Genomic DNA, 13443 nt, shown 5'->3' on the forward strand with positions numbered 1-13443 from the left:
TCCTCTTTTCTTGGCATTTGTGTCCAAACCAAAGGCAAACGAATGATTGGGACGAAATGACTCAAGGGAGTATGAAACTTCATATTTTATTTACCCAATTGTTATTACACAAACTGGAACTATGCAATGCGACACATGTTATTTTCCTACCCTGTTGGCATATCAATGTTTACGTTCTCATACGCATTTAAGTAAAGATGTATAAAATGGCTTTCCTACCCCGTTGGCATATTAATGTTTACGTTCTAAATTCTAATACCCCGTCTTAAACTTAAAACGGATCAAATAAAATACATAGGATAAAAGCATAATATCTAGGGATTAATAATAAGCTTGTCTGATCCATCCAAGTACGGTGTTATTTAACCCCATCTTAAGAAATACCAATTATATATTTATAATGTGAAGTATCAAAATGGTGGTAAATACAACCATAACAGTTGTGAATTTCTACGTCATTAGTTAGTGTTGTATTGTCACTTGTGTAAATGCAAGTTAAAAGATGTATTGTGAAAAGTAGATTAGAAAAAAAAAAAAAAAAAAAAAAAAGAATCAAAGGATGATTTATTTAACATATCAATTTATACGAATCCAATATTAACCTCTATCTAACTCTTCTCCCATAAATTGTTCAATTAATTTGTGTTAGTTACATTTCTTGAAAGATACTCTCTTCGTCCAATTCATTTATTTATTTACCTTTGATTAAAAGACCTCTCACAAAGAATATCAAAGATAAACAAATGATTTTGACGGAGGGAGTAATATGGAGTACTCCAGTCTAATCTACTCCATCGAATATTAATTGGAAAGGAATCCCTTTTTGACGTTAATGAGGATAATCATAATTAGAATAATCATAATCCAAAGCATTTTGAATTAATATGGCCAAATCAATATGCTAATTTTCTAATTGGATAATCTTATTTGATTGAGTATTCATCTTCGGCCCTCCAATGATCTGCTTTTATAGCATTACAACTAAAATTAAAAACAAAAAATATGAAATTTAGCAAATTGAAAATGAAGAATTTACTAAAATTTAGCAAATTGAAAATGACATAATTCTAATTTTTGTTGCTTAAATAAAATTTACCTAAACGAAGGTAACAAATTTATTCGCCTAATATTGCGATATAAAGTGTAGATTAGACGGAATCTCAACAAATCACGATTTAATTCCAAATTTAATTTAACAATGATAATTTCTCCTATAATCATGTTAATTCCTCCAATAAGCTCTCCATGTTATAGAAATAATATCATATCAAATATTGTTTAGGAAGAATCAATAATTATCATTCTATTTTAGGATTTTGTACGTGATTTTGCATGTATCACTTTGACACGTGGCGTAGGAGTAGGCGTTGACACGTGGCGATAAAAGGAGCTGTTGGTTTCAGATTTAATATAATATATGATATATGATTGGGGGAGAACAGCCCTTCAGCTCCTAAGTCCTAACCAGTCCTCATTTCGTCATAGTTAGAGTAGGCAATGGGCCGTCTTTGGTGGCCGCGTCGCCTTGCGTCGTGCCTTCCCCAAAATTGGCCGGCCCAGCACGATATTGGGCTCCTCGGGCCGTGCCGTGCCAGGCCCACTGATCCAAACCTACGCCGCGGCCCGCTCAAGGCACGGCCATTTTCGTGCTCGGGCCGTGCCTGGCCCATGGGCTTTTCGTGCCTTGTCCGTGGGCCGGCAAAAAAAAACGTTATATAATTGATATATTTTTAGTACTTTTTGTTTAATAAATGATGATTAATGGTTTAAATATATATTTTATTAAATATTAATGTACTTTTTGTTTAATAAATGATGATTAATGGTTTAAATATATATTTTATTAAATATTAATGTACTTTTTGTTTAATAAATAATGATCAACGGGCCATTCTTCGTGTCGGGTCGTGCCAAGCCCGTCGTGCCTGGTGCGTGCCGGGCTCCACCGTGTCTGGGCCGTGTCGTGCCTAAGCACGGATTTTTGAAGAAAATCGCGTCAGAGCCCGTTTAAAGCCCATTCGTGTCGTGCCCGTGCTTCCTCGATTTTCTCGTCGTGCCGTGTCGTGGACCGTGCCGCCCACTGGCCCGCGGCCCTTTATGCCAACTCTAGTCATAGTTAACAACTAAACTTGTTGTTGTCCGTTGCGCGTAAGCAATATCCATACAGACAAAAGTCATTACAAAGTGACAAGCTAGGTAGCACGGACACTTCTCTTAATCAGCCGTCCCGTGTTCGACATCGTGTCGGACACCGACACTCCTCACGCCGAAACGTGTCGGACGCCTATAAAGCCGTGTCTATCTTTCAACATTTATTTGGGCACGTGTCCGACGCGTGTCCATGGTATTTGGGCCGTGTCCGACGCGTGTCCATAACATTTGGACATCAATTTGGGGTGAATGATGTTCTTTAGACAGGAAATGAGTTGTTAAAATAGCTTGATTAGAAGATGGGTTTTGATGGGAAATGAAAATGAGTTATAATCATGGACAAGTTTCACCTTTACTTATTTAAATTTAATATCTAATACTTTTATAAAAATAAAATGGGGTATTTCTCTCACAGACTCTCGAACTTTTCGTTTTTATGGTGTCTGCCTCGTTTTTCACAAAAAAACTTTGACCGACAATAATTCTCTGTTACGAGTTCAGAAAATGATAATTTTTTTTTCAAACCAATTATCTCGTCAAGACCTTCAATTTGAAAAAAAAATTCACCGCTTTTTGAACACGTAGCCGGTAGTTATGGTTGGTCAAACATTTTTTAACGAATAAACTTTGACCGACCATAATTCCCGACTACGAGTTGAAACCTCGGTGAATTTTTTTTAAACGGAAGACCTTTTAAAGACGGTCAATTTGAAAAAGAAGTTTATCGTATTCTGAACTTGTAGCCAAGAACTATTGACGGTCAAAGTTTTTTTGTATAAAAAGAGGGGTATATCATAGAAAATGAAAAAGTTGAGGGGTACACGAGAGAATATCCCCAAATAAAATCGAATGTTTATAACTATAAAATATATACTTTATTAAATTTATATAACGTGTCTCGTGTCCTAAATTTCATGGAATGTCGTATCACGTATCCGTGTTGTGTCCGTGTCCATGTCCATGTCCGTGTCCGTGTCCGTGTCCGTTTTGGTGCTACCTAGGTGACAAGTAACCAGCCCCGATAAGTATACATGCGAAGGCGCACTAGTACTAGCACTACCACTCTACCAAGACACGGATAACCAATCACGATAACCATACAGACGGATGAGGACGGATTACGGACCCTTACGGTTGGGTCTGTCATCTTATTACTCATTAAAGATAAGGGATGGCAAAACTATAAAACAAGGACCATTTGCAGAATGGGGACAACTATTGTTACTATTTTAAAACAACTTTAGTGCAAGTTGAACCTCAATGGTTGCCCAATTATTGTACCAGGATATTAATATCTTGTACTACTTGCATACCAACTTGCAGCTGCAGCTTCCTTTCAAAAATAAAACTTCCAAGTACGTCTCCCTTAAACCGGACATATCTATTTTAAGATTAAAACGGTTAAATAGCACATGACATGCATACATGGTACAAACTTTTGCTAGTTTCTAAGCATTCTTATCTATCTTGCACCATATCCGAGTCTTCATCGTCAAATATTGCACCATACCCGTCAAAATAACAATTAGAATTAGAATGCACAGAATGCAACTCAGTGAAACAGCTGAAGTTTAACAGAAGCAACCAACAGACCATTGTTGAAACTTGAAAGGGCAACAAACTTACAAACCAAGTCTAAACTTCAAATCATTAAGGTTGAAATCGACAATGGTACAGACGACCAAGTACAAGGTCTTAAACTCGAAACAAAAGCCTAAATTTACCTATTAGGCCCGACATGACAGCCGTTGCATGATAATCCATTAACCTTTTTTAGGATTAAAAGCATAGACGACCCTGAAAATCGAACAAACAAATGTGATCATTTCCTCCAGGAGAGAAATTATGCCGGAACCCAAAGGATTACTCCAAGCTATCTAAATACAAAGTAACATGTTCATTTATTTACATACAATAAGACGGATGCAATCATCCACAAGCAGCTTAGAAGACTCCCATAGTCATAGCAGGAAAATCGTCAAAGCTCCATATATCAGTTGGGGTTGAGGTTACACTTGCCTGAGTTACGTCACTACCAAGGAAAGCATCCATGGCCCAGTTCTCATCCAGACATGGCATCTCTAAGAGTTTCAACTGAGACTCAAATTCAGCTTCAGAAAGACTATTTCCCATGTCTGATTTCAATCTCTTACTTGGGTTTTCCTCATCCGGGACCTGAATTTCATCAGTCTCAATGGCAGCAGCGAAGAATGATGCTATCTCAGGGGTCTTTGGACCGTTTTCTCCCCAGCCATAGTCAGATAAATCAAGAGAATTACTACCATCATCAGAAGTGAAATACAGGTCACAACCATCAGATGAGTCCAAGGATTTAGGGTCTACCTTTGGCATGGCCGGTGTGGGATAGGAATACAGGAAGTTCTGCATTAGCGGTTTTTCTTCAACAAAAGAGAAGTCGGTGAAAGACTGGTTGTCAAAATTGGTCATTACATTGACATTCTGACCTGCAGGGGTTTGGTTTGGTATACTAGTGGCTCTCTGAGACCGAGCTTTGACTGTGCGCCTAGGGGAAGAAAGTGTTGGGGCTTCCACAGGGAAATTAACTTTGGCTTTCTTACCACGGATCTTCCGGGCTTCAGCATCATATGCTCTAGCAGCTTCTTCAGCAGTGTTGTAAGTTCCGAGCCAAACTCGGACACCCTTCTTGGGATCGCGGATTTCAGCAGCCCATTTACCCCAAGGACGTTGTCGGATACCACGATATTGATTCTTCCTTTTTCTATTGGCAGATTCGTCAGCTTCATCATTGATCTTAGCATTCAATCCTACAAAGACAGAAAGAAGAAATATAAGCTAATGACCAACAGATCGACTCTTCCATACTAGGGTCATACTTGTCTCTGACAAGCCGCTCACAGATATAGGTATGAATTATGAAACCCGTCCCCAACACCCTTCAAGGGGGAGATAGAAAGGGAGGCTTGCATGACCAAAGTAGATGAAGAAGCAATTACTTCATGACATAGATCACACAATATTGTTCTGATAAAAAATCAATCAATTTTAAAATAAGGGGAAAACCATTAGAAATCAACAGATCTCCACGGTTAAAAACAGCGGCCATGTCGGCCAACACAAGTTAACTCCGTCCTCTTTATTTTGCAAATTCAACCGTCCTTTTCAACGTGAAAAAAAGTAACTCCAATTCAAACATAGACGATGATACAACATCAATAATATAGACGACCCCATACCTTGCATGTATCAAATTCCGCTAAAGGATTATTCGACAAATTAAATGGACCACGACAGAGGAATCCATTAACTTCAAGAGATAAGGGGGCTCAGAAACTGAGATACATGGTCCCTAAATCCTGTTATCATTTGCTGAATACAACAGAAAACATTTATGCTACAATATTGACTCTTCACAGCATCCACCAAATCACAAATTCACTTAAGTAATTAATGCTATCGCACAACGAATCAACCCGATTTGACATTACTTCTCCATGGCCGAAAATCCGGATAGATTTCATGAATAAATTACAGAGAATTGCAAGAAAACTAAAATGGTAAGAAAATAAAATCCAATAAATGATCTCAAGTTCATGTAAACCTACCCAACAACCTAAAGGCTATAACCAATAAATTTCACTTAATGGTCAACAATTTTCTAGAATGATGATGGCTACAAACCAATAGTTAAAAGTTTATCAAAAATCACATAACAAAATTTTAAGCTAATAAAATTACATTTCCAATAATCATCTACATAGTTGATAGAATTCCAATCCATAGCGACCTCATCTAACATAAATTATACTCCTTCTGTCCCAATTATTTGTTTCTCTTTTATATTCCTTGTGAGCGGTATTATAATCAAAGGTAAACAAATGATTGGACGGAACCAGTACCATTAAAATGAAAAATCAAAACATTACCTTACAAAAATCAATCAGATGAACTAACTTCAGAATTAATCTACAGGCTACAGAACAACTTTTAAATCCCAGAAAATGATATACTCAATATGGAAAAATACATATAAAAATCATAACTTTCTTCCTTGAACATCACCAAACATAAGATACTTTCTTCAAAAATCCATAAAGATCATAACTTTCTCTCATGAAGATGGCTAATACAAAGAAAATTAACAACTTTAAATACCAACTACAAACTTTGATTGAAAAAATGGGAAAGGAAGCGGATGTGAGATAGCTTAGCTGGTAAAGGCAGAAGAGACCGTAGTTCAAATCCCGTCAGCATCAAATTAAACTAAAACGAATTCACTAGTTCAAATAGCACGACTCATTTAATTAAAAGTTAGTTACCTAATAAACCGGTTTTAAAACTTCTCTGGGCCGCCTTACACAGAAATTTGTCGGAAAAAACAAACATTAACATCAAAAAAAAAAAAAAAAAAAAAAAAAAAAAAAAAAGATAAAAGAGATTACCATTGAAAGGAGTAGAAGATTTGAGCTTAGGAGCAAAAATGGGCTTAACAGCAGGTTTAACATCAAAATCATCATCTTTAAACTCCAAAAAATCAGCTTCAAAACTTTGATCATCATCTTCAACATTGACAGATTTCAATGGTTTCGAACACTTGGATTTTTGTTCTGTAATGTTGGTACTCGGCCATAGTGTATTTTCAGCTGCTTTTCTTGATTTTATGTTTATCAAATTTGATAAAATTGCACCTCCACACATTTTTTTTCTTTTTGTTTCCTGAAAAAATTTAGATGTTTGTTTTGACTTTTTGTTATAAGGTGTAGTGCGTTAAGTACAAAGGTTATATAGGGGGAGTTTGTGGACGGATGTGACGAAGATGCGTATGCATAGAGGTTGTTCTATTAGCACGGTACAACACGACTAAAGTACAAACACGGTTAAATGATATTTCGTATTTCTTTTGTCTCGATTATTTTTGGAAAGTTGACACGTGGCAAAGTCGTGTTGGAGCTATGCAAAAATTCCCATATTGATTAGGAGCAAGAGTTTAGTGTTGTTTATGAACCATTAATTCATCATCAACTATGAACTTATATTTTACTCGTATTTAATCTATTCTTTTCACATGATGTTAGGCTTCGTTTGACAAGATATTTCAGGTACCTGTTTTGACTGAAGTAGCTTTTTTGATAAAAATTTCAGGTAGCTTAATTTTATGAAAATGTTTGGTAAATAGCTTATTTGCCCAAATAAAATTTCACCGAAATGAAATCTTACCTAGCAGAAAGATACATTTCGACCGATTCTTGGTAATATTACTTTTTTACCCTTTTAATTTATAATATATTAAATAATTATGATATCTTGTTACGTCATTTTACCAAAATAAGGGGTCGTTTGGTTGCATGTAGGAAGTTGTATTGCCTAGGAAGTGATAAATCACATGATTTTAGAATTCATGTGAATTAGAAAATGTTGTTTGGTTGCATAAAGGAAATACAATTTATGTAGGCATTGCAACTTACCTAGGGGGACCTAGGTAAGCAACTTCCTCCATTATGGAGGAATTAGAGTTCCAAGGTAATTCCATTTCATGTGAATTTGGGCAACCAAACAAGTTACCCATTTTACAATTCACATGAATTGAAATTCCTGTGTTATTTAATGGGTAACCAAACAACCCCTAAGTTATCTTTTCAGTTAGTTTGCCAAACAATTTTTTATATAATCAATCACTTTATCAGCTTCTAATTTTCAGTTACCTTATCAGCTACCTTTTCAGGTTTCAGTTAGCTTTTCAGTTTCCAGGTACCTTTTCAGTTTTCAGCTAGCTTTTCAGTTTGTTTTACCAAACAGAGCCTTAGAGTCGGATAATTTGAACGTAACTTATTAGAAGTTAACCCGTATTATCATGTATCTTAAACCAGACAAATGACTTTTTATTTTATACTCCCTCTCATTCACAATAAACCTCCCATTTTATTTTGGCACAAAAATTAAGGAAACACACTACCCCACCATATAATTAAATTTGGACCACACAAATACATTACCCCCACCATACAATTAAATTTGGACCACACAAACACTTACCAAAAAAGGAAATAAGGAGGTTATTGTGAATAACCGAAAAAGGAAATAGGGAGGTTTATTGTGAATGGGAGGGAGTATAAAGTTGGCATGTGTAAAATTGTAGATATTTCAAAAATAATTGGAGAATAGGAGAAACAAGTTTTCTAAAATAGACTAATACAGAGTAGAAAACAAGGATAAATAGTCAATGGTCAAACTCCAACTCTCTACGTGCTCTAGTCATTAGCTGCCAAACATTACAGTAATAATTAACTTAATGTAGGCATTAATTATTTTGTGCAAGTTGGAGTATATTTTGAGGAGATTTAGGTTTAAGTCTCCCCCAATAACAAAATTTTGTGGAGTATTTTTGGTCTGAGTCCATGCCTTATAGACTTTAAGCATGTCATCATCGGGATGGCTTACCTGGTATACGTGATTTGCAGGCCATTACATATACCCAAAGATTTATCCAATGCGCACTAAAAGTAGCAGCTGCGTGTTCCCTTGTCACTTAAAAATAGAAAGACTTTATAATAAATTATATTAAGAAAATTAATAAAATGGAATGCATAAAATATTAGTAGTACTCTGTTTAGGGTTGTTGATTTACTTTTTTTTTGTAAGACAGTTTTGATGGTAACAAGATTTGAATATGGGTTATGATTATCATTTCTCTATAACTTTACCAAGTAACTTTACAAGAAAAAAGATTGTATATTAGATGTACTACATCATACTTAATGACTTTTTGAGTTTTTGTGTATTTTTTTCGAGTACTATAGAGTTTATAAATTACATTTTAGTTTTATGATGTCAAAAATCAAATTTTTTTTGAGTTTATATGTAATTTTTTTTAATTATAATGTAACCTTTTGAGATTAAAGTTTAAGTAAATAAACTCAAATATTTCATAATAAAACTCAAAAAATTTAGATTAAAAATCAAAAATTTTATCTTAATGCTCAAAAATTATACCATCTGATATAGTACATCAAATATATAATCCACCTTACTGTTAACTTTACACCGTAAAGAATTTATTATTTATTTGAAAAGAAAAAATGACTAGGAAAAAACGTCATTATTGGTTCGATACATTTCCATAATGTTATCCAATTAAACTCGCTATCGATAAATAAAGAAAGAGTAAATTGTTGAGGACAAGTGGTTTCGATTCTCCGTATGGGGCTGATAACAGTAACTAATTACTATTAGTCGACAGCTAAATTGAGCTGTTACGCTCTTGGAAAAGAGACATTTTCATGGCCTAGTGTCATATACTAATAATAATTTCAATATTTTAGCAGCCTAATTGCCTCATCAACTTGCTTCTTCAGTATTGTTGACACATCAATTAATAAACAATTATGCTTTTAATCTCACTAATCAAGTTTCCAAACGTTATCTTAATAATTTAATCCGTGTTAGCGTGGTGTTACGCTTTAAAGTTATTTTGTCTAATTAATTTATACGAGATTATATTTTAGGATTAGGATGACCACTAGTTTGCATGAAGCATCTTCTTGATCAATCATAAGAGGTATACTTATATACGGAGTACATTATTATTTCGGTGGGGTACTATGGATGTTAATTAATTTAATTAATAAAGTTAATAAAGAATATTGCACAGAACTTAATTGATATGCATACTGAATTTTTTTGCCTGTCTGTGTCCTAAAATTTCGAAGTACCGTATCACGGCCGTGCAACCTAGATGTCTATCACTCAACTCTTATAGCTCGGTGTGATTGAAAATAAGGATAGACCTTTGAAAAACCGATAATAATACTCTACTATACAAAATCTCATTAAAGACGGCACGTATCCGTTACTTTGGAGTGATGGATACCATTTTCTCTCACAAATGACCCAAATAGAGGAGAGAGGGGAAGCACATGGGAGTGCCCCCACCTTGTCCCCCCCTATCCGTTTTGTGAGTGACATTACCCGTCACTTGCTCCGACCCGTCTTCAGCAAGACTAACTGACTCTACTAATATATGTTTCTCAATCCAATATTTTTAGCAAGTCAATATGAGTCATTCCGTTCTTAATTAGAATGATGCGGGGTATTTGGCTTGTGGTCGGCACGTTCCTTATGCAGAAATTAAGGTCAAAACAAAAAATATTTCGATTGAAAGTCTCCAATAATAAAGTTGTCTAAAATGGTTAAGAAATATTCCGGACATAATTTACAAGTAATATTTAAGCCATTTAATTAGTGATTTTACACCATTATTAATATAAACTGACTTACATAAGTACTACTCGTAATATACATTACTCTACCACATGATAGTGTCTTTAATCGGAATCGATATAAAAGAAGGAAAATGATAAATACAGCCCTTAGGGCTGTATTTAAGGTACCAAAAAAGGAAAGAAAAACTTAAATCAAGCATTAATGACATCAATTTAAGCGTAATTGTGTCATAAATTCCTAATTTAATTGCATTTTGGAAAGTAATTTTATTCTTAAATACAGCTCTTAGGGCTGTATTTATCATTACCCATAAAAGAAACATAAATTTTACAATTATACTCGTAAAAAACAAATCAATGCGGTAAAGTATTATTGTAACCATAAATCATGAATGTGTCATGGCTGATGTTATGTTTGGCCTTTGTTTAACGATTTGTCAACGGATGCATGAATCTCAACAACGTCAATATGTAGGTCAATTCGCACAAAATTAGCTTAGTGTCACGGGCCGAATTCTCTTGACTCCCGCAAGCAAGCCGTACCCCGTGCATCACCCGTTAACAGCCCGTCGTTGGCGAGTCAGGCTTCCCAATTTGACCCAACCTTGAGTCTCTCGTTTGTATGCACCCACGATCCAAGGATCGACGCCTGATATGCATACCAATTTAGTCATCCCTCACACTCACTTTAGTGACTAAGTGTTTTGGGATGAAGGTTGAAGTGAAGAGAACACCCAAGACATATGTGTAAAGCTTGAATGAAACTCTCAATCACCCAAATGAAAATGTACATGCCTTGGTCTATTTATAGACCTCTCATCCTACTTTTAAACCTTCTAGGAAGTTCTACACAATTACATCCTACAACTTCCTAGAACATTCTAGACTCGATTCTAGAACACTCTACACACAACTAGAATATACATAAACATTCCAATACACACAAGAAATATATAGAACCACCTAGATACTTCAACACGCTTCTAAAATATTCTAGTTAATTCTAGAATATTCTACATAATTCTAGAATACACTAGATCCTTCTAGAATACTTTAGAGACATCCGAAAAGTACTAGAAAGTCTTTGAATCTTCTAGAACATTCTTACTAAATTTTAGCCCATCGAACGATTTAACCGAACAATGCAACGTTTTCGGATCGGTGAGTCGCCATCCGTGACATTAGGTTGAGTAACGGCTGAAATGTCATGATACAAAGAAAGTATATTTTTGATTTTATGGGAGGATTATACGTTTAAGAATTATTACAGCCTTACAAGGGAGTGCTCCTCCAATTGTAGATTAATATCGTAATCAACCAAATAGAACAGCGATGATTATATATATGTCACAATCATACGAAGTAGTATTTATTTTGTAGAGAAAAGTATTTAGGCTGATAGCGAAAAAAATAATGGCATTTAAACTAACTTGAAAGATTTATAAAATCAGCGACTTTGTTGTGAATTAGTTATCCAATAAACTGAAAATATAAAGTTTTTAAAATTCGATAAGGTATTGTATCAAATAATATACTACCTATGAAATGAGGTAGAAAATAAACGAGCCCATTTTCTCTCCATTTCCTCAAAAGAAATGGAGAGGCAAGTGCATATTAATGGTCTGGATCGCATATTGACAACATCTAACGGTTCTAAATTTACGCATAAAAATAAAGAAAAATGAGAGTGAAAGAGAAAATTATTATTTAAGGAGATTGTGAGAGGAAATGGAGAGGATCAATTTTCAAAATAAACCAAAACATTTCGAAGCTTGAATACACCAAGTTACAAACATACACCGTATCCTTACCTAAAACTCTAAAAGAACTAGAATCCGAAAACAACCTTGAAACCAAATTATCCCATCGGTCTTATTCATTTGTTACTTTTAATTAAAAAAAATTAAAAATCCTCCAGAAGGATAAAAAAAGGTAAAACAAACAATTAGGACGGAGGAAGTAACAACGACATTACGAGGTGGTTCAATGATCCGAAATGTTAGATTTAATCCGAATAGAGACCATAAACTTCATACTAAATTACTCGGTAAACTGTAGAGCGGAAGCATGTACCTGATTACATGACGAAAGGTTGGGATGAACTGCCTGATGAGACGTTCTTCGGAATTAGGTCTTCAAGTAAACACACATACCTGATGGATCTCTCTACCAATGGGATGCTGGGATATTAGATTATTGTGTGCTACTAGGAACCATAACCCAGGTGACTAATATATAGTCTCCTTAGTATAATGCGCCCATCTTGCATTAGCAAACCTAATGGGTATCTACACTTAGATAATATACTGACTTTCTAAGACGTTTATAAATAATATCCCTCATATAATATATACCGTAGTGGATCATCTTATTTTGGGCTAACCTTAACTGATAGCGCATAAATACAATTATAATCCGAATAAGTAATATGTCAACAAATATCGTCTTTACTATTAGGTCCATAATTCTTACAATTTCCCACTTGGGCCAAATAAATTTTATATGTGTGACACCTGATAATTGTATTTAAAATAACCTTATGAGCTCAAAAAATGCTATCACAATCTAACCGTCTTAAACAACTCGGTCCATCAATCATACCAACATAGGCTCAATGCGGCCTTTGCTCCAATTTGTCGTAGCAGGACCCTCAATGGTCACATATGTCAGTATAACCAACGATATGAATCGAATATGGGAGTGGAGCATGGAAATAGCATCCAAATGTGATCCCTATATGCATATTTCCAACTGGTCCACCTTAGTGAGATCAACTAAAATAAGACAGAGAGAAACCGAAAACCGAAATCCTTATTTCTGCAGAACTTAATATTCATAATCTTTAGTGTGTCTAACATGACAAACTCCCACTTAATCTGAATTTTCTTAAAATCGAAACATCCATTTGAGCAATGAGCTCAGGAAAAACCGTGGGTGGTAATTGCTTAGTAAGCGGATCCGCAAAATGGAGTTTGTATTAACATGTATAACTGACACCTTTTCACTCTGAATTGTTTCTTAAACAGTACATCACTTTGTGGACACGGGCCACGGGGGCGCTTGGGAAACAAGCGTTTGCATTTGTGGAGTCGCC

General features: G+C 35.0%; 1 protein-coding gene across 1 annotated transcript; it reads right to left on the reverse strand.

The window, feature by feature from the left end:
• Nucleotides 1–3727: 3727 nt before the first annotated feature.
• On the reverse strand, nucleotides 3728–7055 carry LOC141613346 (ethylene-responsive transcription factor RAP2-12-like). Its single transcript, XM_074432081.1, has 2 exons — nucleotides 6573–7055; nucleotides 3728–4937 (listed from the first exon to the last, which is right to left on the reverse strand). The coding sequence occupies exons 1-2, from the start codon at nucleotides 6826–6828 to the stop codon at nucleotides 4096–4098; spliced, it is 1098 nt and encodes a 365-aa protein (XP_074288182.1). The 5' UTR covers nucleotides 6829–7055; the 3' UTR covers nucleotides 3728–4095.
• Between the last annotated feature and the right edge of the window lie 6388 nt (nucleotides 7056–13443).

Source organism: Silene latifolia, chromosome 1, assembly GCF_048544455.1.
Source record: "Silene latifolia isolate original U9 population chromosome 1, ASM4854445v1, whole genome shotgun sequence".
Taxonomy (NCBI): Eukaryota; Viridiplantae; Streptophyta; class Magnoliopsida; order Caryophyllales; family Caryophyllaceae; genus Silene; species Silene latifolia.